At 49.2% G+C, this 25,734-nt stretch overlaps 1 protein-coding gene across 1 annotated transcript in view; it reads left to right on the top strand.

Moving 5' to 3' along the window:
- LOC127225904 (whirlin-like) overlaps positions 1-15,263 on the top strand; it is a 66,871-nt gene extending 51,608 nt beyond the window's left edge. The window contains 6 exon segments of the mRNA XM_051189549.1: positions 11,801-11,875; positions 11,877-12,004; positions 13,196-13,232; positions 14,151-14,363; positions 15,001-15,052; positions 15,055-15,263. Coding sequence (XP_051045506.1) covers positions 11,801-11,875; positions 11,877-12,004; positions 13,196-13,232; positions 14,151-14,363; positions 15,001-15,052; positions 15,055-15,254 — 705 coding nt within the window. The 3' untranslated portion in view covers positions 15,255-15,263.
- The last annotated feature ends 10,471 nt before the right edge of the window (positions 15,264-25,734 follow it).

Below are 25,734 nucleotides of genomic sequence, written 5' to 3'. Positions count from 1 at the left end.
TATTTTTGCAAGTGCAAATGCCACCACAATGAGGGTCACGTGTTTATGTATTTTCTCTTGGAAGTATGTTTTCATGATAAATTTCTAGAAAGGAGGTTCTAACATTTTCCACCCTGAATTCCCAGCAGGGCATGAGAGTCTGCTTGTTTCTCCAGCTCTGACAAGTACTGCCACCTGTTCAATCTTTCCTCCAGTGTGATGGGCTATAAATTATATCTTGGTGTAGTTTTACTGTGTGGATTTCTTATTATGAGTGAAGCTGAATGTGTTTTCATATGCTTAAGGGCCATTTTGTCATTTGCTTATATTTTGTTATTAGAGTTTTGGATAACCCCCCCCCCCCGCCACACACACACACACACATAATGAAAGCATTCTTTAGCCTTACCAATAATTGGCCCTTACCTGTAATATATATTACACACACACACACACACACACACACACACACACACACACACACACACCTGCATCGTGTCTGAGCCAACTTAGGCTGATTGATACACTATAGATAGAGTGGACTAAATAATGGACATTTATTTCCTCCAGTTTTGGAGGCTGGGAAGTGCCAGGTTAGTGTGGTTGGCTGATTCCTGTGGAGACTGATTTTGTGGCTGGCTTCTCCCCAGGTCCCCAACAGAGGATTCTATTGTCTCTTCACCTTCCTAGAAGGCATCAGTCCCTTTTGATTAGGTCTCCATCCATCTGACCTCCCGACCTGTATCTCTTTTGCAAAGGCTCCGTTTTCTTCCCGGTTTGAATATGAAATGTCTAGCCCCACTTCCTGTCCTTTCTGCTTTCTGTTCTGCTAAGATGTGAGGAGGAGGGTGTCCTGGCTGCACACTTCTGCCACCATGGAGCTGCCTGCTGCCATGCCATCTCCTTCAAAGTGAACTGTACCCCCTGGATTGTGTGGTGGTTTGAATAACAATGGCTCCCATAGGCTCATATGTTCCCATAGGCAAATAGTTGTTCCCTAGTTGATGGAACTGTTTGGGAAGGGTTAGGAGGTGTGGCCTTGTTAAAGATGCATCACAAGGAGTAGGCTCTGAGGTTTCAAATACCCCTGTGATTTCCAGTTATCTCTCTCTAACTCATAATTGTGGGTTAGGATATAAATTCTCAATTACTGCTCCAACACCATGCCTGCCTGCCACGCTTCCTGCCATGATGGCATGAACTCTACTCTCTGAAACTATAAGCCCAAAGAAAATCTTTCTTCTGAAGTTGCCTTGGCCATGGTGTCTTATCACATCAATAGAAAAGACAGACTGTGAACCAAAACAAGCCATCTTCCCTGCTCCTTGTCAGGTATTTGGTGACAGTGACGGGAAACATCACTGATACAGGGATGAGCTGGGGGTAGGGGTGTTGGAGACATTCAATCGATAGTATTCACTGGTCATTTTCTCTTGACTTAGTGGCCTTTTCCAATGCCTAAGTTGTCATTTTTTCTATCAGTCGATCCTGGTCCTTTTGTTGACACCAAGTTCTAGTTAGGAAATGTTGGTGTAAACCAGTGCAGCTACCATGATCCTGGTGCTGCAAGTTATAAAGTCTTCCTTTGTCACAGAGGTTTGTAACACACCAGTGTCACATCTGCAGTTCCAGCTGTCCCTGGTCTGTCTCCGGTCAGCCCCACTGCCTGTCTCCTCCCAATCAGGGTCCCCTGAGGCAACAACAGAGAGACGGTGCCCCTCGGGCCCTTTCATTTCTGCAGCAGGGTCTGCCGAACCAGTCTTGCATTTTAATTTTTCTGTAATTTTTTAATTTACTTTTTATATCTAAAGATTAAAAACTGCCTGTCCTGGAAGCATGGGCTTGTAATTCCATCTACTCTGGAGGCTGAGGCGGGTGGGGGTGGGAGGGTGGGGATCTCAAATTCAATTCCAATCTGGGCAATTTAGTGAATTCAAGGCCACCCTGGGCAACTTAGTGAGATTATATTCTCAGAGGCAGGATAATTTCCTGGGATGCATGGGCTCCTGGGTTCATTGCTCTGTACCTTAAAAAGGAAAGAAAGAAAGAAAGGAAGGAAGGAAGGACAGGAGGGAGGGAGGAAGAAAGAATATTAGTTAATTTCATTTTAAAATAAGAAATGTATTATTTTACTTTTTAAATGATTTCTGATTCATACATTTTTTTTGTTGTTGTTGTTGTGTTGGCTATTGTTTCTTGGTTTGTTTGTTTTCAAGACAGTGTTTCTCTGTGTGGCCCTGGCCATCCTGGAACTCTCTCTGTAGACCAGGCTGGCTTCAAACTCACAGAGATCCACCTACCTCTGCCTCCCAAATGCTGGGATTAAAGCTGTTTGCCACCATAGCCTGGTGGCAATAGATGTGTTTTGAGGGCTATTTAAGATTTAGAGAAAATTTGAGCTTACAGTAGCGTTTGCATGCAGTGCCCCTTCCCTGTCTGTTCATGGAGTTTCCCCTCCAGTTGTTATTTTTATTCTATTGTGTGTGTTTCACTTTATTTTTGTGATACTGGAAGTATAGCCCAGAGCCTCTTGCATGCTAGGCAGGTGCTCTACCACGGAGCTTCCCTTCAGCTCTATTAGCAACCTTGAGTATAAGTGTGTAAGAGACACATGTTATAGTTAATGAGCCAGTGAGGTTTACGTTATCTGCTGGAGCCTGTAATTTGCATTCATGCTCGCAGTTCTGTGCGTTTTATTAGGTGAATAATGCCATATAGCCAATGTCACAGTGTCATCCAGTGTAGATTCACCTCCCTAAAAACCTCCATGTTCCACTTAGCCTCCTTCCCCTTTAGTCCCTCCCTCTTCCAGGTCTCAAGCCCCTCTGATCCTCTCACTGTGAATATTTCTGTCTGTCCCCATCTTCCTGTCTGTCCACCGAGTCATGGAGTTAGAAGCATACACCGTAGAGCCTTTTCAGATCAGCCTCTTCCTCTGCCATGTTATTTTCTAACATATTTATTAGAGACACAGCATCATGCTTCACTGTGAGGGTCCAGCACAGCAGTTGCACCTGGGTCCACCACCTGCCAGGACCAGCCTGGGGAAATGACACTTCCATCTGCTCAGATGGGCTGGGGACCTTGACGACTCTTCTCTTTGCTGTTTTTTAATGGACTAAGGACTGTTACAAGCAATAGGTACAGTGCTACGATTCTGCAGTGAACACTGAAGTATGATTTTGTTTATCCATTTTGTTTATGCTAACTCCTGATGAATTCTGGCTACAGTTTTTACTAGGCTGCCATTGCAAAAAGTAAGTGAAGAGCTGCAACTGGGCATCACCCAATCCTCGCATAGAGGTTGCCTCTGCCTCTGTCCTTAGAAATCGTTTCTTTGATATGGAATGGCTTCAAGTCTGCTTCATATGGTACTATACATTTCTTCTCTTTTCTTAAGGATTTGTCCCTGTTGCTACTACAGATGGGATCCCCTTCTATTATATCTTCTGACTGGTCACTGTTTGTCTGTGAAGGCTGTGGACTTGAACTTGAGAACTGAGAGGTCCACTGAGAATCCCAATGTGATTCAGTAGGCCATGTCTGGGCCACTTGCCCTGGTAGACTGGAAGTCTAAGGGCTGGGATACCAGCCTTCCACCTGCTATTCCAGATCTTGCTCTTCCTCCCTCCCCCTCCCTCCCTCCCTTTCTTCTTTCCTCATTCCATCCATATATGTAAATGCGGGCATACTCATGCTAGTGTATGTGGAGTCCAGATGATAAATGGAAGTCAGAGAACAATTTCTGGGAGTCTCCCACTTTGTTTTGAGGCAGGGTCTCTCTTGTTTCTGCCACTGTCTTGCAGTGGTCTTCCGAGGAATTCTTGTCTCTCTAACTCTGTCTTCTACTAGGAGTGTTAGATTACACGTGCACACCACCACATCCAGCTTCTTATGTGGGTTCCAGGGCTTGAGCTCAAGTTGGCAGGCTTGGGCAGCAGGCACTTTTACCCACTGAGCCATCTCCCTAGCCTTCTGGTTTCCTTTCTTGTAGAATGAGGGGATTCGTAATTAATTCCATTTCCCAGAGCCCTGTGCTTCCAGCAAAAACAAACTTAAGATTTGTCTTTCTACCTCTTTGCCATCCATGTGATTGAAAATTCAGCTGTTCTTCCTTGCTTCATTCATCCTGTGGAGCTAGGCTTCAAGTCCCTGCCTCTCATAAGTCCAGGCCTGTTGATGGTTATATTTTTACTCTTACTCTTTTACTATTTGGGGGGCTTGCCACCCAGGTCCCAAATAAATCACACACGGAGGCTTATTCTTACTTATTTACGCCCGGCCTTAGCTTTCTTACTCTGTGCCTTGCTGTGTAGCAGGGACATTAGCCCCTGATGTCTCCCTCCCTCCCCTTGGTCTATCTTTCTTCTTCCTCCTCTTCCCAGATTTTCCCTCCTATTTATTTTCTCTGCCTGGCAGCCCCGCCTATCCTTTCTCCTCCTGCCTTGCTATTGGCCATTCAGCTCTTTATCAGACCATCAGGTGTTTTAGACAGGCTCAATAACACAGCTTCACAGAGTTAAACAAACACAACTGAAAAGAATGCAACACGTCTTTGCATCATTAAACTAATATTCCACAGCATAAGTGAATGTAACACATCTTAAATTAATATTCCACAACACAGGGGAAAAGTGGGCTTACAAGAAGACACTGGAGAAGGGTTGGTTCGAAGAGCTCAGTTTGTTAAGGTAGCCATCATCAAAGGTGGTCAGAGAAATGGAGATTCTGTCCTGGGGAATGGCTTTCATTTTACTTAATTTTAATTAATGTAAATGTAAGTGCTGGGATGAACTAGGAGGCGTAGAGAGAGGGGAAACTATTCTGATTAGATTATGTGAGAAAAGGATTTATGTTTAATGAAAGTGGGAGAATTGAAAAATGTGCATGCAGCGGTTACTCCTAGAACATTTCCTTGTGGTATTTCCATCTAGTGTGATGAGGTTAGATGTCCCCATGTCATCAGAGCTGAAATGTGAAATGGCCTGATGTGCCACTGGGGTTGGAGCGGGAGGTCATCCATCTGGGGTCATCCTCCTCTGCAGCTGGCATGCTGGGCATCCTTGGGCAAGTGGTTTTACCTTTCTGATCTCCACTGCTCTCATCTATAAAACAGGAAACCTTATCTAATATTTATCTGCCTTGGGTGGTGGGTTTAAGGTCAGAGCTAAAGGAAGTGGGTGACTGGCCTAAGCCAGGCACTCAGAGGGTCCCTGTGGGTTATTCTCCCTGCATCTGACCCTTGGTGAGCTCCCCATGGAAAGACCTAGCTCTGACCTTGACCCGGTCTGACCTCAGGTTTCCCATGTTGACCTGAAGCCTTAGATCAGCGCCCCCTCACCCCCCGTGGAGACTACGGATCTGCCAAGGCTGCAGGAGGGGAGCAGGTGCCACAAGCTGGAATTGAGCCTGAATGGGCTTTCCTATACCGCCCACTGCCTTTTCCGTAGATTCTGCCTGGACAGGATCCGAGTTTGTAGAGGCGCAGCGCGAGACCAGCCCCTTTCCACCTAGTCCTTACTCCCACTCCAGCTGCACACTGACCTCAGTCTTTCATTGTTGTTTCTTTAAATACGCGCAAGGTTTGCCTGCTTCTGAACTGCTGGGAAAAACTAATGTTGTCTCATTAAAACTGCATTATTCACTTGTAGTGAAGGGGGTGGGCGGGGTAGGGGAACCATTAAACTTTTATAGCTGACATGGAAAACTATTAAAGATTCATAATTGCAATAAAACTCCTTAATAGAATGGGAATGCTAACTGTGGTGACACTATTCAGCGGAGCCACACTTGGGGCCCCCAAGTCTGCTTCAGTGGGTCCTTGGAGTTTGGTAGAGCCCTAGAGAGATCCACAAAACCTTTCAGTTCTGTGGAGCCCTGGGAAGGATGAGGGCCAGAAGCAGGAAACAGAGAAGGAGTTCTCGGCAAACTTCATTCCTGACAAACTTTGCTACCGGTTCTCAGAGCCTCTGCCGCTCACCCTGGGTTCTTCTCACTTCTCTTTCTCAAGCTGTCTGTCACCAGCGTGAATAGAGTCCCTGCATGTCTTGTCGTGAAGCCCGGGATGAGAGCAGGGCACGAGGTGAAGAAAGCACAGGCTGGCTGGCTTATTTCCTTGTTGGCAGCCCAGCCTGAAACCTGTGATGCCCCTGCCTCAGCTCCAAGGCACTGGTTTCATGCATGCTTCACTGCAGTCAGAGTGTCTTTCCTAATCTTTTTTATTTTTTTTTTAATTTTTGGATTTCTAGTAAAAAGCTTTATGGGATGATTATCATTTAGAGAGCCTTTGGGAACATTACTTACACTAATGACCATTTTTCACAGTCTGAAAAAAAATTCAAGTTGCTGCTGCTGACTGTTCTTCTATTGGAGCCCCTCCCTACACAGACGCACAAGAAACCCCCATTGTAGTTTCTGGTTAGTTAAAAGCCGGCAAATCCATAAAGGGGCTGTGTGTGTGTGTGTGTGTGTGTGTGTGTGTGTGTGTGTGTGTGTGTGTGTGCGTGCGCGCGCGTGCGTAGATAGACTAGAAACTTTCTCATGAGAGCCCCTCACTGTGTGTCTTTTCTTAAAGGAGGGGTCAATTGAGGGACAGTGCAGGCTGGAGATACAACATCACATCTCCAGTCTTGTCACATTCACTTCTGGGCGGAAGCCGAGATGTCCGTAAATCAAGATGGCAACGGGAACTTAGGGTGTTCAGTGCCGGGAGGTTGGTCAGCTGATGCTGGAAGCAGTAGAGGTGGGCATGGTGGGCGGGACTCTGAGGGACAGAATGGCAGGAAGTTGTTGGTGAGTGATGAGGGCCATCGGCACAAGCAGGAGTCTTCAGAAATACAGCTAACACACTGAGTGCTGACTGAACATAAGCAGTCTCCTGTGCTCTTCGCAGGTCCATCCTGTGTTTGTTGAGGACCTAATAAGTGTGTTTGAAGTATGGAAGACACAGTGCAGGCATGCTAACTCACTCAGGAGTAGTGACTGATATTTTCTGGGTTTTCCAGAGAAGGTAACACAGAAGCCCAGTGGGTAAATAAATAGATTCCGGAATTGGGCTTAGACTCCAAGATCCTCTTCAAAAACCCTTGTTCCCTATGGTCTGTGACACAGCAGTCTGGGTGGCCCAGTCACAAAGATGTTGTTCCCATTTTAAGGGTAGAGGCTTAGAATCATGGAAAAGTTCCTCTTAGGTCTCTTGGAGGCTGCACGAGCCACCCTGCTGCCTCTGAGGGCCACTTCCCTGTGGTGTTCCTGAATGGGTCCCACACTGTAGGTTGTGGATCCTGGCTCCTGGTGGCCCAGTTCTCAGGAAAGCCAGAGCCCTGTGCCCTGTGTTTCTCGCTTTCTCAGAGCACTAGAACATGAGCCTGCCCCTAGGGGGCCTGGAGATGATGGCACAGGTTTCTCTCTGCCTTAAAGTGAAGGGCGTTCCCATGGCCCAGTTCTCCTCCATCACTAATGCTGCAAAGGGTGGCCATGGTGACCAATAAAATAAAGCTGCCTTTCCTCACTTATCCTTCTCCATCCTCCTGGCAGTGTCCACAGCAAGCTAAGCAGTAATAGATGGTCCATCACATTGCTCAGGGACCAGGGTTGAGAGCACTGGTTTCAGGGCATTGTTGTGACATGTCCTTGCCAAGCCTCAGTTTCTCCACGTGTAGGAGACCCCAGGAAAGGTTCTGATATAGTGTTTTGCTCCTTTATTTTCACCTTGTTTGTACACATGACCTCTCAGTCTGGGCTAGGAAGAAAGACTCACATCTCAATGGGCAGAACCCAAGCTTTCCCTTTGAGAGGGTAAGAATACCCTCCCCCCCAACTTTATGACACAAGCCAAAAGAAGCCATGGAAAGATGGAGATCCACATCCCCTCACTGCCTTACCCTTCTCTGAGCTAATGAAGGTGGTGGGGGTGGGGGGTGTTGAACCTGAGAGTGTGGGCTTAGTGCTGTTCATTTGTTCATTTCTGGCATGACTTTGGTGTCTCTGAACTTGTCTCTTCTGTTTGGAAGGAAACAGATGGAGAGCTATAGAGAGCCATGTGCATCTGCTTCTGTTTGTGGAATTCCTAGTGGTTCTCACGGTGACCCGGGGGACTGGTTAGAACACCATATAAGAACACTGAGACTTGGGGAATACTCGAGAGAGTAGTGTAGGCCACTTGGCTACTGTCATCTTTGCCTGACCTCTGAAGGAAGGCTGTAGTGGAGACACAGCTCCACACTCCATGGAGCACACTGAGTGAGGCCCAGTGGCTTTTCTTGAGAGTGATTTGTCACCTGAAGAGTCACACTGAGCAGTCAGTGTCTGAGCCCACAGAGCTGCTGGGTGCACGAAGCCTTCGTTCGATCTCAGTTACTGTTGTACTGCTGTGAGAGACACCAGCTTTTAAAAGAAAGCATTTGATTTGGGGCTGGCTTACAGTTTCAGAGGGTTAATCCATGACCATCATGGCTAGGAGTGTGGGAGCAGAGCAGGCAGGCACTAGCTGAGAGCTCACATCAGATGCATAAGTTGTAGGTAGGAATAGACTGGCCCTGGTAGGAGCTATTAAACCTCAAAGGCTACTGATAGTGACACACCTCCTCCAGCAAAGCCACACCTATTCCAACAAGGCCACACCTCCTCCTCCTTCCCAAGCTAACTGGAAACCAAGCATTCAAACATGAGCCTATGAGGGCCATTCTCATTCAAACCACTAGACTGTCCGACGATGATAGGGATAGAGGGAGTAAAGGAACCTAGATAGTGAAGTGACTTGGACCAGGTCACATACTAGGGGGGGTCAACATGGAGGGCCCATCACTAACCCCTCAAACATGGGAGTTTTCTGCTTAGCCCTTGGAGGCCAAAAAGGGATGAGGGAATTGGACTCATAGGCATCCATCTGGGTGACATGTGTCCTACTCTGACCCCCATCTGTTCTCCAGTTGGATGGCAGGGAAGCCCTGTCACCTCAGCCTCCTCCCACAGGGACAGGCTTATTCAACAGGCCCAAGGAAGCAGTGCTCAGCCAGTCAACCTGAGATTCCAACACATAGATATCCAGGGTGTAGTTGAATCCTGCACTATGCTGGACCCCCTCATAGGCTCAGACTATAGAAATGATAGGCTCTGAATCTAAGCTAGGGGTCAGGCTGAAATTCAGAATCACAATAGCCCATCAGTAGCCTGGTCCCTTTAGGGGATTTGTAGCTTCTCTTGGACCTAAGCAGTGAGCATAAGGGGGCCCACAGCCATAGACGGTTCATGTGAGCAAAGAGGACCACTGGGAGGAATTGAAGTGGTGGCCCTGGATATTGGGGGTATGCATCCATCATTCTAAGTATTTGCCACTTATCTGAAGCTCCCATTTAACAAGATGACCTGTGTTTTATCTGGCTCCTGGTCCAGTCTCACAGGTCTATGAATGAGCTTATTCGTTCCTGGACATCCCCCGATAGGATCCAGAGCCCAGCTCTCTGAAGCATGCCTGGACACAGCTGCTCTCCCAGACACAGTGCCTTTAATTAAACTGTAATAACGTGAGTGGAAAGGAAGATTAAAAGTTGAAGCTGCAGAGGGACACTTACAAAAACAAAACACTGGAATATAAGAGGTACAGCCTTGGCCGTGGCTCCCGTGGCAGAGACTCCAGAACAGTGCTGTGATATCAGATATCCAGGGGTGCTGCCTGACAGGCTCTAGGCAGGTGACCGTGGAGAGAGGTCATTTTTCCCTTTATGCACAGGAAGGCTAGTGCTGGGCTCTCCTGTGTTGGGCTCAGCTGCTTGGCTTCAGAGTAGGCCAAGAAAGGTGGGCCAAGGTAGAGCTCACAAAACTCAAACCATCCGGAGAAAGCTGCATTTACTGAGCACTTGCTGGCAATGCCCTAAGGCACTGTTGAGTCCTGTTCCACATTCTTTATTGGGAGCCCAGTGGGCTGTCTACAATCTCAGGTACTCAGTCTTCTAACTAGGGAAGCCAGTGGCAAGTGAGTGAGACTTGTCATTATGAATGTTGTCAATGTTTGGTGGTGTATAAAGACAAGCCCAAATAGCTAGACATTTGGAGGACAATCCTGGGCCAAGGCCCCAGTTCGTACCCACCCAAGGAAAGTGGGGCATGAAAGCTACTAGGAGGGAGGCAGGTTGTGGGGCTATGTCATATGGCATGGGAATAACAGGAACAGGACTTGAACCCAATTCTGATGGTCTCTGAAGACCTTAACCACAGTCTTCTACGTGATGACTGTGGTCATTTGCATATAAACCCACAGAGATGAAATGTTGAGTCAGGAGCCACCAGATGACCAGGTGGGGACCCAGGAGAGAGGCCATCAGTGGAGGAAGGGGAAGAGCGAATGAGACTTGCTGGTGAAATACAGGCAGAGTTGGTGGTTGGGTCAGAGTCAACCTCTGGCTGTTGTAGGCAGAGCTAAAGAAGGTGGCTTTGGATTAGGCTGGGTTGGGAGCCAAGCCATACGGTTCCCTAGGAGCAACAGGCTGCAGGAATAGGAAGCAAATTGGCCTTGGGCCACATTGACCCATGTTTTACATGATGCAGTTCCCCTTACTAGTGCTGTGACCACAAACCGAGGATGAGTATCCTGTTGTATAGCTTTTCCTGAGGGTAAATAAACAAATATTTCCTTTCCCTACACAAGGCATCAGTGCCAAACCAAAGAGGAAGCAGTTCCTCCCAGGTCCAGTTTAGTGAACCAGAGAGTTCACTGAAGTTACCTACAGTAGCATAAACGACTCTGAGGCAGCAACATCAACAGAAAGTACACCCCCACAAGCAGCTCATCCCATGGGAAGGCCTGACTCCCCCATTATTGATAATACAGGCTAAGAAGGAGAATAGCCCGTAGGCTACCCTCCAGGTTACAGCATTCCATCCGTGGGCTTGGGAACCTTCTGGAAGAGAAGCCAACCACTGAGTCCCCACACTCTAGGGTAGTTAGTGCTCCTCATTGCACACTGAAGCACCTTCCTCCTGACTCTCCTGGCTTTGTTTCCGATTTGCTGTCATTGGAAAGCTAGTGGTTTTGTCTGTCTTTTTATCTTTTCATGCTTGCTTGTCTGTTTTATTTTATGAAATAAAACTGCCTGCTTGTCATAAGACTCTGAGCAGTGTGTACTCCTTCAGTGGGAGGCTGGGTGTCTGTTATTGTGGTTTTCGTTTTCTGAGGGTTTTTTTTTTCCTTAAGTAAATTAAAGTGGTGCTGACATTCTAAAGTGACAAAAGAATGTGAACTGGGGATAGAGAGATGGCTCAATGATTAAGAGGACTTGTTGCTCTTGCAGATGACCCAGGTTCAGTTCCCAGCTCTCATGTGTTGGCTCACAGCCACCTGCAACTCCAGTTCTAGGGGATTCAAACCCTTCTTCTGGCCTTTGAGGACATCAGGCACACATGCATGCAGTGCACTCATTTATATATACATAAAATTAGTAAATCTTTAAAAAAAAAAAAACGTGCTAGATAAGAAATCTCAACAGTATTCAATAAGATATGGAAACAACAGGTGTCTGCCTTCCCTCACCTCATCTTGCAGTGAGTTCGTGTGACGCCTGTCTCTGAGCTGGCTTGCTTCAGACAGGGGACTTTGGGGAAAGCCATAGTTGACTTACTCTCAGAGCTGTCATTAGATAGGAGGTGCCCTTTCTAGCAACAGGAGCAGGGCTCAGGACTGGCATTGGGAGGAAGTTGTCATTTCCTTCTTATGTGACCCTCAGCCATCCACATAGTCTGTCTAAACCCTAATGACCTCATTTCAATCAGGCAAATGGAGAGCTGGGGCAAGGGCAGCCCATGTGATGGTGTTGGGTCTTGGCAGGTTGGGGACCAGATTCTGGAGGTGAATGGGCGGAGCTTTCTCAGCATCTTGCATGACGAGGCGGTGAAGCTGCTCCAAGTCATCCCGGCACCTCATCCTGACTGTGAAGGACGTTGGAAGGCTGCCCCACGCACGTACCACCGTGGACCAGACCAAGTGGATTGCCAGTTCCCGGATTGGGGAAAGCACCACCAACTCAGCAGGGTCTGACCTCAGGCACAGGGTTCAGGGACTCTTGGGTGACTTCTGAGAAGCAATGCTCCTCTCATCTTCTGCCACATGACTCAGCCTGGTGTCCCCACCCTGGGATGAGCATGGGCTCTTCCCTTTCCTGTCGTAGCCTCAGTGTCCCCAGGAAAAGCCGAAATGCAGGACTTAGAGTCCCTAGTCTCTGCCAGCAGGCAAACCACTTAATTATTTCTGGTTGCCTAGTGGGCTCTCACCCTCATCCTATACTGCCAGAGAGGACACCAGGAGATGTCCTCTTGGGATGAAAGTCTTAGAAGTCAAAATTCATGCACAGTGGCTGGGTGGCTGTATGTCTGCTAGCAATGTGACCCCTGTCACCCATGGTCCCCAACAGACATCTCCACCTGGTGGCTGGTGACTCCTAGTCAGACACCCTAACAGTGTCTTTTCTCTCTCCCTTATTCACTTCCTTTCTCCTACATAGTGTTACATATTTTTAAAACTTTAATTTCCAGCATATTTTTAAAATGAGATTTCCTGTTTAAAAACTGGATTTCTGATTATTTATTAAACTCCCAAACCCTTGCAGCTTAAGCCTACATTTTCTCATAATCATATGAGCTAAAGCTGAGGTGTCCCTGCGTGTTGCCCCTAGGGGCTTCCCAGCCTTGTTTCTCCACCCTCCCAGGGGATGAGATGGTTGACCTGGATGCTTGACCTGCCAGAGGCCTTTCATGCTCTCACACCCATGATTCCCGACTCCCCGTTGCTCCCATGTCAACCAGAGAACTCTGGGTCCCATTAGGACAGAAAGCATTCGGGAGGCTACCTTACCTGATGTATCAATGCTCATCATGTTGCTAAAGGAGAAGGCTAAAAGCCACCTGTAGCTCTCAGGGGTTACCTACCCCTCAGCAGCCTCCAAGCAGTGGCCATGATGCATGGGTATGTGATTTCTCACACTTTTGCTCTATTTTGGGATGGAAAGATTTTTTTGAGATAAGATCACATACCCTAGGCTGGCTTGGAGCTTGCTCTGTAGCTCAGGCTAGTCTTCATCTTCAGATCTCCCCATGTGCTGAGATCCTAGGCATGTGCCACCATGCCAGATACAAAGCCTGGCTTTCCTGCTCCAGGTCAGCCTTCTCCCTGTGTGCTCCATTCCATGTGCTAACATGCACTGAAAGGGCTTGTTTCTCTCCATAGGTTTCCAGGGGACCTCACAGAAGAAGGGACAAACAAGGTACATCTCTTCATCTGTGGGACACACTGTCAGGAGCTTCAGGCAGGCTTGCCCAACAGTCCTGATGCTTGTTGGCTTCCAGCCACTGTGCTCATTCCAGAGGTTAAGGGCAGTGAACAGAAGTCGCCAGGTCCCTACCCTCGAGGTTGGAAATGGGGCGGGGGAGGTCACAGACGGTGGAAGGCTCACAAATAAAGCCAGTGCAAGCATTCAAACAAATATCTAATGAGAGAACACACTGGGAACCGTCAAGGCCAGGTGCATTAGGAAAGAGTAAGAAATGGTCACTAAATCTGGACGACAATGAGCAGAGGGAGAGGTGCAAGCCATGCAAGGCAAGAGAATGAGCCAGGGCCCTGGGACAGACAGACGAGGGTATGCGAGGATATGTGTTAGTGGAAGAATGGAAGAGAGTGAGTGGGGATTAGGAGCAGAGTGACAGGCAGGCTAACCTGTGCTCACAGGCTTTGGGGCCACTGAATGAGTTTGTGTTTCCAAGATCATTTTAGACTCTCTTAGCAGGGTTACAGTGTGGGCCCAGGAAACTGAGGAGAGACTGGTGCTATCAACTGGCCAGCGATGAAGACTGTTGGTATAATTTGGAATGAGTTAGGGACATAGATCTGAGTTATAGTTTAGAAATGCAGGGGCTCTTATCACCACGGCTTACTGAGAGATAGCAAAGCCCAGAGGATCTATAGTGTGTGACAGGATAGGCACAAGGAAACACAGGAGACAAATACAAAAGTGGTGCCTCGTGAATGCTCTGTGGCCAGAGATGACCACACAGTGCCATCAGAGATAGATCATCCAAGGGCACCTAGAAGCCACGGTGTCCCTCTGCATTGTTGCTGCTGGCTCTCCCCAGGTCCTCTGGCTCCCAAGCAGCCTAGACTTCCCTGTCCTTCTGTCTTTCAGCCAGGATTTTACAAGGGCCCAGCTGGCTCCCAGGTGACCCTGAGCAGCCTGGGGAATCAGACACGTGCACTTCTGGATGACCAAGCCCGGCACCTGCTGACGGAGCAGGAGCGTGCTACCATGATGTACTACCTGGACCAGTACCGTGGTGGTACCATCTCTGTGGAGGCCCTGGTCATGGCACTGTTTGAGTTGTTCAACACCCACGCCAAGGTGACCTGTGCCTTCTGCCCCCACCCTGTCACCAGAGACCTCAGCTCAACTGAACCCTGGGTAGACACAGGGGACCTTGGCAGCCTCATCCTCCAAACTCAGACGTCTGGGGACAGGGACCACCTTCAGTGGCCATTATTACACAATATTCCTCGCAAACAGGGTCCAGGGTGACAGGGGAGGGGCTCACCAGTTTGAGAAGCCTGCTTATGTGGAAGTCTGGGTCAGAAACTGCTGACAGGAGGGAGTAACTACATCTAGTTGGAGGGTGTAAGTTCAGGCAGGTAAGGGGAAATACTGTTTGCAGGCAGTCAGGATTGAGAGGGCACTCTGGGTAGAAAGGACGGCCAAACACCTTGTGGCATGAATTTGGTAGTGTATTCTGGGACTTTGTCACCTGTGTGTGTTGGGAAGGAAGAGCGACTGAGAAGAAGGTGTCAGGAGATGCTGGGCCTGGTGTCTGAGTAAAGATATTTGGATGCTCCCCCGAGAACACTGGAGAGCACAGAAGGTTACAGAAGGGAAAGCAGGCTTGCATGCAGCTAGCTCACTTGAGAATAAAGGTACCAGCCTCACATGCTGGTGGAGCTCTCCACTGAGTGTCTGAGCATCCTGTTTGTCACACCCTCCCCTGCAGTTCTCTCTTCTGTCTGAGGTGAGGAGCACCATCTCACCCCAAGACCTGGAACGCTTGACCACCTGGTGCTGAGGCGGGAGATCGAGTCCATGAAGGCGCGGCAGCCGTCAGGCCCTGGTGCTGGAGACACCTACTCTGTGGTATCCTACAGTGACACGGGCTCATCCACAGGCAGCCATGGCACCTCCACAACTGTCAGCTCAGCCAGGGTGAGCTGCCCCTGCCCTATCCCTGGTGAGAAGGTCAGGGGTTAAGATGTTAACCTTCCCCTCACCCAGCCTCGGGTCCCTCGTCTGTAAGAGCCTGGCTATTGTGCAGTACTGTGCTGGACACGGGAATAGTGGAACTATAAGAAAGATACACCTTCGGGGCTCTTAGTCTGGGGATCCTAAGGGAAAGGATTTTTTAAGGGACAGTTAGGAGCCAATAAGACGCCTCAGAGTGTAAAGGTGCTTGCTACCAAACAAGTTCAGTCCCTGGGACTCAGATGGTGGAAGGAGAAAACTAACTCCTGCAAGTTGTCCTCTGCACCACCTGATGCCCTGTTTTAACCTCTGCAGGCAGCTGTACAAGTTTTACACACACACACACACACACACACACAGAGAGAGAGAGAGAGAGAGAGAGAGAGAGAGAGAGAGAGAGAGAGAGTAAACACATGATAAAAATTTAAAGTATAGTTAGACAAAACAAAAGCTATCTAAGTGCACTTTACAGGAAGATCAAATCAAACAGGAAGGCATGGTGTTCCACTCAGGATCAGTGTTGACACAGTAGTAATCATGGTGGTTTGGACTCTGGTTCTGGGTTTTACAAGAGGCCACCTGTTGTCTCTGGAGCTCCAAGCCTGGCTTGGCTTTCTTCCCAACTCAGCAGCTCCCAGTGCAGCACCTAATTGATCCTGGAATGTGATTCTGCTCCCAGGATTCTCAAGGGCAGATGCCTTGGGTTTTATTTGCTTTGGAGTTTTTTTCATTTGTTTGTTTGTTTGTTTTGTTTGGCCTATTTTGTTTTTTTTTTTTTTTTTTTTTTCCTTTTGTTTTGAGACATATGCAGCCCTGTCTAGCCTGGAACTTATTATGTAACCAGGCTGGCCTCAAACTCACAAAGATCTACCTGCCTCTGCCTCCTGAGTGCTGAGTAGACTGTGCTACCACACCAAACAACAAATGCCTTATTTCTTTTATTTTTCATTTACTTTTTTTTTTTTCCTAATCCCAGTAACCCCTCCCTCCTCTCTTCCTGCTTCTCCCTATTCCCCTATCACCTCCCATCTGTTCCTCGGAGAGGGTAAGGCCTCCTCCCCTAAGAAGTCTACTAAGTCTGTCCCATCATCTTGTTGAAATGCCTTGTTTCTTAACTTAGGGGTCAGCCAGGTATCCTATAGGAGAGAGAGTCAGGTGGGTGCGCTGGAGGCCCAAAGTTGGTATTGTCATCCTTGGAAAGGGCATGAAGTAACTGTGACTCTGAAGCCAGACTTTGGTAGGTTCAGTGACAGGCTAGCCTGTAGGAGGAATGAGCTAGTGGCTCTCTGGTGACCCCACAGAGAGCAGCCTTCACTCCTATGGATTCTGGCTTTTCTTTAATACTAGAGTTCTGGAGTCTGGAGGACCTTTCACTCCATCTCTTTCATCTTCAAGTGTCCTTGTCCTTTCCTGAGATGACCCCAGAGATTGTCATGCCTGTCCTCCAGGGCTGTAGGTGTGGCAACAACTGTTTTTCAAGTCCCCAGAAGGGCAAGTCATTTCCAGGGCCAGACTGAGGCCCTGTACCCATGCTGCTAAGTTTGCTCCAACCACAGGCTTTGAAGCATCTCACAATGAGGTCATTTCAGGCTTTGGACCCAGGTCTGCACTCAGCTTTTCTCTAAGTCTGATTCTTATGATCTTGGCCTTAAGATGCCCATGAGGAGCTCCAAGAGCCACTAAGCACAGCTAGCTCTAAAACCCAGGGGGGTTCGTGCAGGCTGCATGCAGCTTTTGTTTGGTCAGGACCAGAGTGCCTGAATGGAATCTCTTCTGGTCTTGGAGGCAGGAAGTCTGGGTTTAAGTCCTAGTCTCCTTGTGCTTCAGTTTCCCCTGCATCAGCTGCATAACGTCCTGCTATCTCTGGCTGCAGCAACCTCAGGTCCTGAGAACACAGTAGGTTACAGGACAAGAGGAGCCAAGAGGCCATTGTGCCTGGGTAGGGGTCTGTAGAGAGTAGCCGTGACCTTCCCATCCCTGAGAAATCTTTCCTCGGGTTAGCTGAGAACAGCACTAGCAAGGCCCCAGTGTGCAGGGCACACCCTGGGCCAGCAGATCACACATCATGAGTGGTTTTGCACAAGCAGTTTTGGGGGAGATGGGAGAGTACCCAAAAGTCCCCTTGCATAGTTCCTAAAATGGGGACCACTCCAGAATCTGTGACCAATCAGGGTGCCCAAAAGTGTCAAAACAGGACACACTCCCCAGGCAGAGAGGAACGCCTGGAGCCTAACAGAGCCTTGCGTCTGGGGAAGTCCTTTTACCTCTTTATGCCTTAGCTTCCTCCCTTGTTGGGGAATTGTTATGCTAAGTTCCCAATTTGTAGGGAGAACAAAAAAAGAAAGCCATCTTGGGCCCAGGATGTGTACTGGAATGTGGCCACAGCGTTGGAACAGATGCCACTTTGCCTATTCCTGCTTCCCTTCCTGCTTAAGCAACCCCTTTGGAGATGAGCTCACTGGGCCTGATGTACTGCAAGGTTTTGGAAGACCCTTGGCTGAGGGCTGCCGGCCTCCCTCTCTCAGGGACTCCCCGGGGCAGTTATTTGAAGCTCAGCTCTAGGTGTGCAGCTATCCCTGAGGGCCTTGCCTGCTGAATCAAAGTCTCCAAGCAGATTCCCCATGAATCACTGCCTGCCCTCAGCAGGTGTGACCTGGGACAAACTGCTCCCTTCAAGCCTGCTTTTCCCATCTGTGAATGGAAATGCTGGCACCAAGCCTGCCCCAAGTTGCCGACCTCTGGGGACCCCTGAGAAGGATAGGGTCAGCTCCCCCAGAGCAGCAGGGCCTTCCAGCTTCCTCTGAGGACCCTGCTGTTCCCCTCAGTAGGTGTGTTTGTATATGGGGTGTGTGTGGGGGGGGGGGGGGGGGAGATGACTCTGCCTCTTGATCCCCTGACATTCATTTCATATATTTTTTCTTTTTGCCTTTTGCCCATCCACCCTCCCTAGGAGCGGCTGCTGTGGCTTATAGACCTGATGGAGGTACCGTCCTTCTGCAGGGGTGGGGGGCTGGGGAGTCCCTTAGGCAGGGCAGAGGTGGGGGCTGAGCCCTTCCCTGCTGCCCCTGGCCTCTGCATTTGTCTCATCTGGGGACCCAGTGTTCTTGCTGCTCAGTCTGTCTGCTGGTCCCCACCTCACGTGGTCTCATGCCCTGGACAATGGCCTCTATGCATATCTTGAGACCCCTATTTGAATCCTGGCTTAGCCCATCACTTGCTGTGTGACCTGAACAAGTAATTCTGCCTCTCTGAGTTTAGTTTTAAGATCTGTGAAAGGAAGGTGATCATCCCGTGCTGTGCAGTGGAGAACGTGACCAGCCTTTGTATGTCATCACCTCTGCCTGTCTGCAATGTTCTCCTTCCTATTCCCTGGGGCCTGTCCCCATAGCTGGGATGGCAGATCTTACAGGAAGCCTTCCCTGGCCCCCTTGAGGGGGTGACTTCCAGCTCTTGCCTCATTGTACTTTTGTGAACAGGAGAGGTGTGCTCAGTTACCCCTATTGGTGACCAGTGATTGAGGGAAGTGACTGTGTCTTGGGTCACTGTGGTGTCCCTGGAGTCTAACACACACCTCAGCCCGTGTGAATGCTGGAGCCTCCCCTGTTAATACTGTTGATAACAGCAGGAACTTGGGGGAATCTTCTCTAAGGCCTGGCTCCAGCATTTTTCAAACTTGTGGCCCTCCTGTTACAGAGAAGCTCAGAGAGGGGGAGCTGTTTACGCCAGGTCACACAGCTTCCTAGACCGGGTCCCTGGCCTGCTTGCTTCTGTGTGGTGTTGTGAACCCTGTCCTCTGACCCTCGTTCTTCCAAAAGTTGTTTGCTAGGTATCACCTAGCAGTCAGCGTGTTGGTCTGTACCAATCTGTCTTTTCCAAACTCCCTCCTCTTCCTTTCTGTTAATCTTTATGGGGTGCATGCCATGTGCTGTGTGCAGCCCAGGGGCTACAGTGCAGCAGAACATAATAGAGACACTCTCTTCGGCTGGAATTCAGAGGCCAGCAGGACTGACGGAGGACAAGATGAGTGGCACATTCAGTGATAAGAGCTAGAGAAGATAGTACAGAGGGCAGGGCCCCTGGAGCTGGGGGAAATTGGCAAGGGCACCCTTGCGGAAGGCCTGAAGCAGGTGAGAGAGAACCACACCCGCTTCTGGGGTGGGGAGTTCAGACAGCAGGAACAGCATAAGCAAAGGCCCTAAGGTTGGAGCATGCCTCCCTCATGCACAAATGGAGGCAAGTGGAGGCCAAGCAGGGTGAGTACAGCAAAGAGCAGGCCACGTGCTGAAGACTGACTGTGAACTCCCCTGACCCGGGAGGATGTAGTCTGGTTTATTTCAACCTGATCTCTGATTATTGAGAATCATCAAGGGACACACAGACTCGTTCCCAGGAAACAGCAAGGGCTCTGTGGAGACGGTGCAGTCAGTTGCTAAGAGACAGTGATGGACTGAGCAGGTGCCAGCTCTTCCTGAACATAGCAGCCTCAGACCCTGCACATGGAGACCACCTGGGTGAGGGACAAGGGAGACCTCTCCACCTGGAAACATCTCTTTTAGGGTATTCTAGCACCTCTTTTTCCCTCCAGTGCCATGTGCCTCTGGGGGAAGGCCCTTCCCACTCTTGCTTTAGTCTCCTCATCTCTAAGACCAAGGCAGTCAGTCCTCCGCTCCTCAGTTTCCAAACATACTTTCTGTTGAGAGGCGCTGCCTTAGGGTTTTATTACTGTGAAGAGACACCATAACCACTGCAACTCTTATGAAGGAAAACATTTCACTGGGGCTGGCTTACAGTTCAGAGGTTTAGTCCATTATCATCATGGCAGGAAGCATGGTGGCATGCAGGCAGACATGGTGCTGGAGAAGGAGCGGAGAGTTCTCCATCCGGATCAGCAGGCAGCAGGAAGACGCAGTGACACTGGGCCTGACTTAAGCACCTGAAACCTCAAAGGTCCCCACCATTTTGCCACCCCCCCCCATACACCTACTCCAGCAAGGCCACACCTACTCCAGCAAGGCCACACCTACTCCAGCAAGGCCACACCTACTCCAGCAAGGCCACACCTACTCCAGCAAGGCCACACCTACTCCAGCAAGGCCACACCTACTCCAGCAAGGCCACACCTACTCCAGCAAGGCCACACCTACTCCAGCAAGGCCACACCTACTCCAGCAAGGCCACACCTACAAATAGTGCCACTCCCTATGTTTGGAGGCCATCTTCATTCAAACCACTACAGGTGCTAAAAAGTATTCAGGAAGACATGTCAGGGGATGGTGTCAGTGTGCCCCAACTCTTCATCTGAACAAGGGCTATAGCAGAGGGAGAAAGATGTGGAAGAGACATTTCCTGCACCAGGCACTGGGGACTAGACTGCAGCTTCCACTGCAGGAACACAAAACAAAAAAAGCCTGCATATCTGTAGAAGACAGCCAAACCCATTCCTTCCTTTTCCTACAGAACTCAAACTACATCATCAGAAACACCAGTCTTGCTCTGACCCTTGAATGAGCTCACTTCCCCAGTAGCAAGGACAGTAGTTGGGGACAGGCAGGGACTGCATCCTACCAACAAAAGCCCAGGAGGCAGTGCCTTCAGCCACCCATAGGATTGTCTTCCAACATATGCCTCTCTATCTCAGGGAAATGCACCTTGTTCCAGTACCTGGCTACTGGTGACCTAGAGGCCCAGGCATCCCAGATGGGTTCATTTTCCACTGAACTTAGACTCCTTGGGTCACATGGTAGAACGATCCATCCCAGGTTACACATGGTTCATTGTGTGTGTGGCAACATCTGCTCAGAGCAGAAGCCATCAATCAAAAGAAATCCCCCATCCCACCCCAATTCACCTTACCCCACCCTACCCGTAGACAAATGACATCCTCTTTCAGTTTGTGTACCACTCAACCTGGAACTTTCCCCCAGCCTCTAAACAGTATCATGTTCCCTGTAGAAATTGTTGACCTGCAAAGTGGCCAAGAAAACAAATGCCAACATTTGTGCATCTTTAGTGTGAGCAGGACCAATGCATCATTGCCCAGGCTGTGAATCCTACCAGCTGGGCTTGGCTCTCCAGACTCCTGGTGGGTTGTCTTGAGCTGGTAGCATAAGCTTTCTGATCCTGTTCCCACATCTGTGCATTGGATTGGAAATACCTGGTAGCTTTGGTTTGTTCAGGGAAACTGGGTGGACATGTGCGGGAAGCATGTAAATTGCCCATGGTACTACTCTAAGGGTTGGGCAGAAAATGATTAGAGGTCGAGGCTGCTGCTGTTCACTCATACCAACTGGATGAAATCTGGTTACCACCCCCACATTTTCCTGCCTGGAATCAAACACCTCTCCTATGTCTGGAGTGAGGCCCTGTGGCTTACAAGGATGTTGGGATGGTACCCCACCCTTGAAGGCCACACTGTCCTCTTCCTTACCACAGGGAGGCAAGAGAGGCACCCAGCATTGCTGCATCAGCTCCCAAGCCTCCCTCTTCTTTGGTGCATACTGAAGGAGAGATGCTCAAGCCACTCTGGACTGAGTGTCATCTGCTTGTCATTCAGAAATGGGACAAGAAAGCACAGGGTCTGCTCCCTCCTTTGACTCAGGACTGACCTGTTGGGTCTAAAGGTTCAGGAGGAAACCCTTTATTAATCCATTCATTTGTTCAGCCTGCCCTTGCAATGCAATGTTTATTGAGTTAAGCCCTTCCTACCATCTACCCTGCCCACCTGGAGCTCACAAGCCCAGTGAAAGAAAATTTTGATAAAGAGTCCTATATAAGAAGTAAGACTGTAGCTAGTTATTGCCAGATGAGCCAGGCCCTGGGTTCCATCTGTACTGCCTTATGCCAATAATCTACTAATTCAATGCCTGAGGGTATATGAGAGGATAGATCTAAGCCTGATGACCAGGACACCACAGAGAAATAGTCAAACTAAGATCTAGAGTTTGGCAGTACTAGGAGCAAGACAATTTGGGAGCTTTGATTTAAGCTGAGGGACGCATGAAGAGTGATGTTGGGAGTGATGGGATGTGGGGCAAGAGCCACCTGTGTGTATAGAGGGACAGGAAAGTGGTGGGCACCATGTAGGTCCCTGGTGAGCTGACATGCCATGCCAAGTTGGCTTGATCTTTTGTGCTATGACAAATTATCTTGCATAACTAAGAGGGGCAACTTATTTTGCCTCATGGTTCTAGAGGTTCTGCCCATCTTTGTTCAGTCCCGTGCCTGTGTGTAGAGCCTCATAGTGGCTGGAACATGTAAAGGGGAGACTGTTCACATGTTGGAGGAGTGGGCAGGAAGCAGAGAAGGAGGTACAAAAAAAGCTAGGATAAGTCATAGCTTTGTGACACACTCCCAGTGACATAACATCCTCCAACTAGGCCCTATTTCCTCTTTCTCCTGGCATGGGGAACTGTCAATAGTTTGAATATTAAATGTCTCCCACAGCCTCATGAGGACTTGGTGACCAGCTGATCAGCTTTGGGAAGATGATGGGATCCTGAGGGTTGTGACCTAATCAGTGGATTCATTCCTTGATGTGTTCACTATTGACAGTTCCCCATGCCAGGAAGCTGCCTACCCTCCATGATCCCAGGGTGTGTCCCTCCCACTGAGACAAACATCACTTCATCCTAGCAATCTTACACATCCCAGCACCCCAGAACCATCCCATCACCAGAGGTACCCCAGGGCTTTAGTTCCTCAACCAGTCTAAATGGTTCCCTCCTCTTGCATTCACAGAACATCTGCCTCACCCTGTGAGGGATGGGGTAACCACATCCATGGCTCAGCTCCTCTCTGAATAGCTGAGCTCTGCTGTCTCAAGAAAGTGCCTTCTAGCTGACAAATGGAGAAGTCTGCCAGTGTGCTAGCTTGTAGAGAGTCCTTCACTGCCTGAGCCCTGGGCCTCTTTGGAGGCTAGTGGAGCCCCTGTCTTCCTTCTCAGGATGGTGGTGTAACTGTTTAGGAATTTAGAAGAGAGGATGACAAAGCATCCAATTTTTTTGATGATGTGGCTCTCCAAACATGAATGCACAATGGCCATGGTTTTGCTTGCTTTCTCCTGGTGAGGGGGGTAGTAGAGTCAGGAACTACTATGGTTGTAAGGACAGCATGGATACTGGGAGATGCTGTTGACATCTGAGTGACAGGAAAAATCCCTGGTGGTGGTGGCTGCCTTCACTGCTGATTGAAGAGGGCTCTGTGCCAGGCTGTCTGTCCCTGTGTTCCCTCTCTAGAGACCCTGATTCCCCTTCAACAAACTTGTCCCAGGGCTCCTCATGACCTGGCATTTGTGGGACACACTTTCTTTCCATGGTCTGGCATCCTTTTCCCAGAACAGGGAGGGAGGCTCGGGACAGGTGTCAGTGAAGGAAGCACGTTCTGGGCCAGCAGCATCCCCTGACTGGGTTTATGCAATATGACTCTCTGCCACCGTGCCCTGCCTGAGAGGGTGAATGTGCCCTTCCTTCTGAGAGAGCTGTCTGTTCTGGGAGTGATGGAATGGGGACTGTTTCCACAGATAGCCATAATCACCCCCAGTTCCCAAATCTGGATGAAGCCATGCCCAAGCCATGCCAGGACTTCTACCCCACAAATCGTATCATCATCCTTCACTTTTCCTGGGGTGACAAGAGCTTTTTAGACTAGCCTGATTCGTACTGCCACCCTGTTTTCTCTGCCTCTCGTTTTCCCATTGCTGAACTGTTTGGCCTTCTCCAACTGTATTTTTACTTTGGAACCTCTCCTATCTTCCCCCTCAGTCATACTTTTCCCTATGAGTCTCCCTTTTCTCCTTTGGTCATGCATAGATCCCAAGCTACACACACACACACACACACACACACACACACACACACACACACACACACACGTCATTGGGCTTTTGTAATTCAGTGCCTCAGTTTCTCCATACTAGGCTGGAAATGGGCCATCCAGTTTCAGACCTTAGGTGCCTTTGTGGTTGGGGAGGGTGTCCCTAACACTGAGTAACAAGTCGGGGAGAATAAAGAGCTAAAAATAGCACCTTTTATGTAAGCAAGGAAGCAGAAACTGGGGTGGCAGGGAGGTGCAGAGTGAGGAGGAGCATTATTTTGCTGAGGCAGCTCACAACACCTGGCTCTCTGATGATATCAAAAACAAACTTGTTACTGTCCATAATATATCTGGGTGGAGTGTCAGCCCAAGCACTAGCCTGGCCATTCATTTCACCTTACCCTCTTCCCCTCCTCCATTGCTCTGGAGATGTGTGAGAGTCTGGACCCTTATGGTACCAGCTCAAATATAAGGGAGGGACTGTTCTGCAACCCACAGCCATGAGGAGGATGGAGAAGGGAACAGTGGATCAAGGACTGACACTCTCTGGGTCTGAGTGGGAAGCACTCCCATTGATGGGTGACTTTGGACCCTAAGCTCAGACTAGGCTGTGGATTCATCATGTGTCAGCCCCCTTGGGGCTGGAGAAAGCAGCAGGGCAGCTGGGATTGGGATGCAGTGTCCAGGACGTGCAGGCATTCACTGTGGCCTCAGACCTCAGATTCGGCTCTTGGGGTATGATGGCTTGCCTTAGTCCTTGGCTGGGCTTGCTGCAACTATTTCAGAAACATGACTGAGGACTTGGGGCTTCAGAGGTGTATGGGTCTACCAGATGGAGGCTAGCTGCTGCACTGCGTTCCAACCAGCATCCTGCTGTGTGCTTCACTGTCATCCTTCTCCCTGAAGCATCCGGGGCTCTGTCCAGTTCCAGGGTGGTATGGCGCAGGCCTGGCTTAGTTGCCCAAGTTACCATAGAATGGCTGTCCTCGTGAGGGATACTATGCTATGATGAAACACCATGACCGAGGAAGTTGGGGTGGAAAGGGTTTTTGGCTTATCACTTCCGCATCCATAGTTCATCATTGAAGAAAGTCAGGACAGGGACTCAAACAGGGTGAGAACCCAGGTGCAGCCAGTAGCCATGGAGAGAGCTATTTACTGGCTTGCTCAGCCTGCTTTCTTTTGGAACCCAGGACTACCAGCCAAAAGGGATGGCATCACCCACAGTGGGCTGGGTCCTCCTCCATCAATCACTAATTAAAATCAGAACTTAGACTTGCCTATAGCCAGATCTAGAGGCTTTTCTCACTTGGTTCCCTTCTCAGTGACTCTAGCTTGTGTCAAGTTGACATAAAATTAGGCAGGACTGGGGCCCTGTATCCTTGGACCTGTTATATTCCTTTAGCTCTATAATGACAGATGATGGAGCAAAGCCTTGGTACCTGCTTCAGGGCCATGAAGGTACATACAGTAAGGTAAGGAGATGAGCTAGTTGCCTAATCCTCACCTGGCCTTTCATGACCCTCAAGACCTTCCTATGTGCCCTCCTAAATCATGGTCAGTGTTTGCTGAGTGACTGAATGATGTTCCAGGATCCCAGAACAGGGCGGGTTTGCCCAATTGCAGTCATCTGAGACTCACCCTACTCCCCCAGTATCCTCACAACAGGTGACACTGG

Source organism: Phodopus roborovskii, unplaced genomic scaffold (genome assembly GCF_943737965.1).
Source record: "Phodopus roborovskii unplaced genomic scaffold, PHOROB, whole genome shotgun sequence".
Lineage (NCBI taxonomy): Eukaryota > Metazoa > Chordata > Mammalia > Rodentia > Cricetidae > Phodopus > Phodopus roborovskii.
The sequence above is the reverse complement of the archived record's forward strand: the minus strand, read 5'-3'. Positions and strand labels throughout refer to the sequence as shown.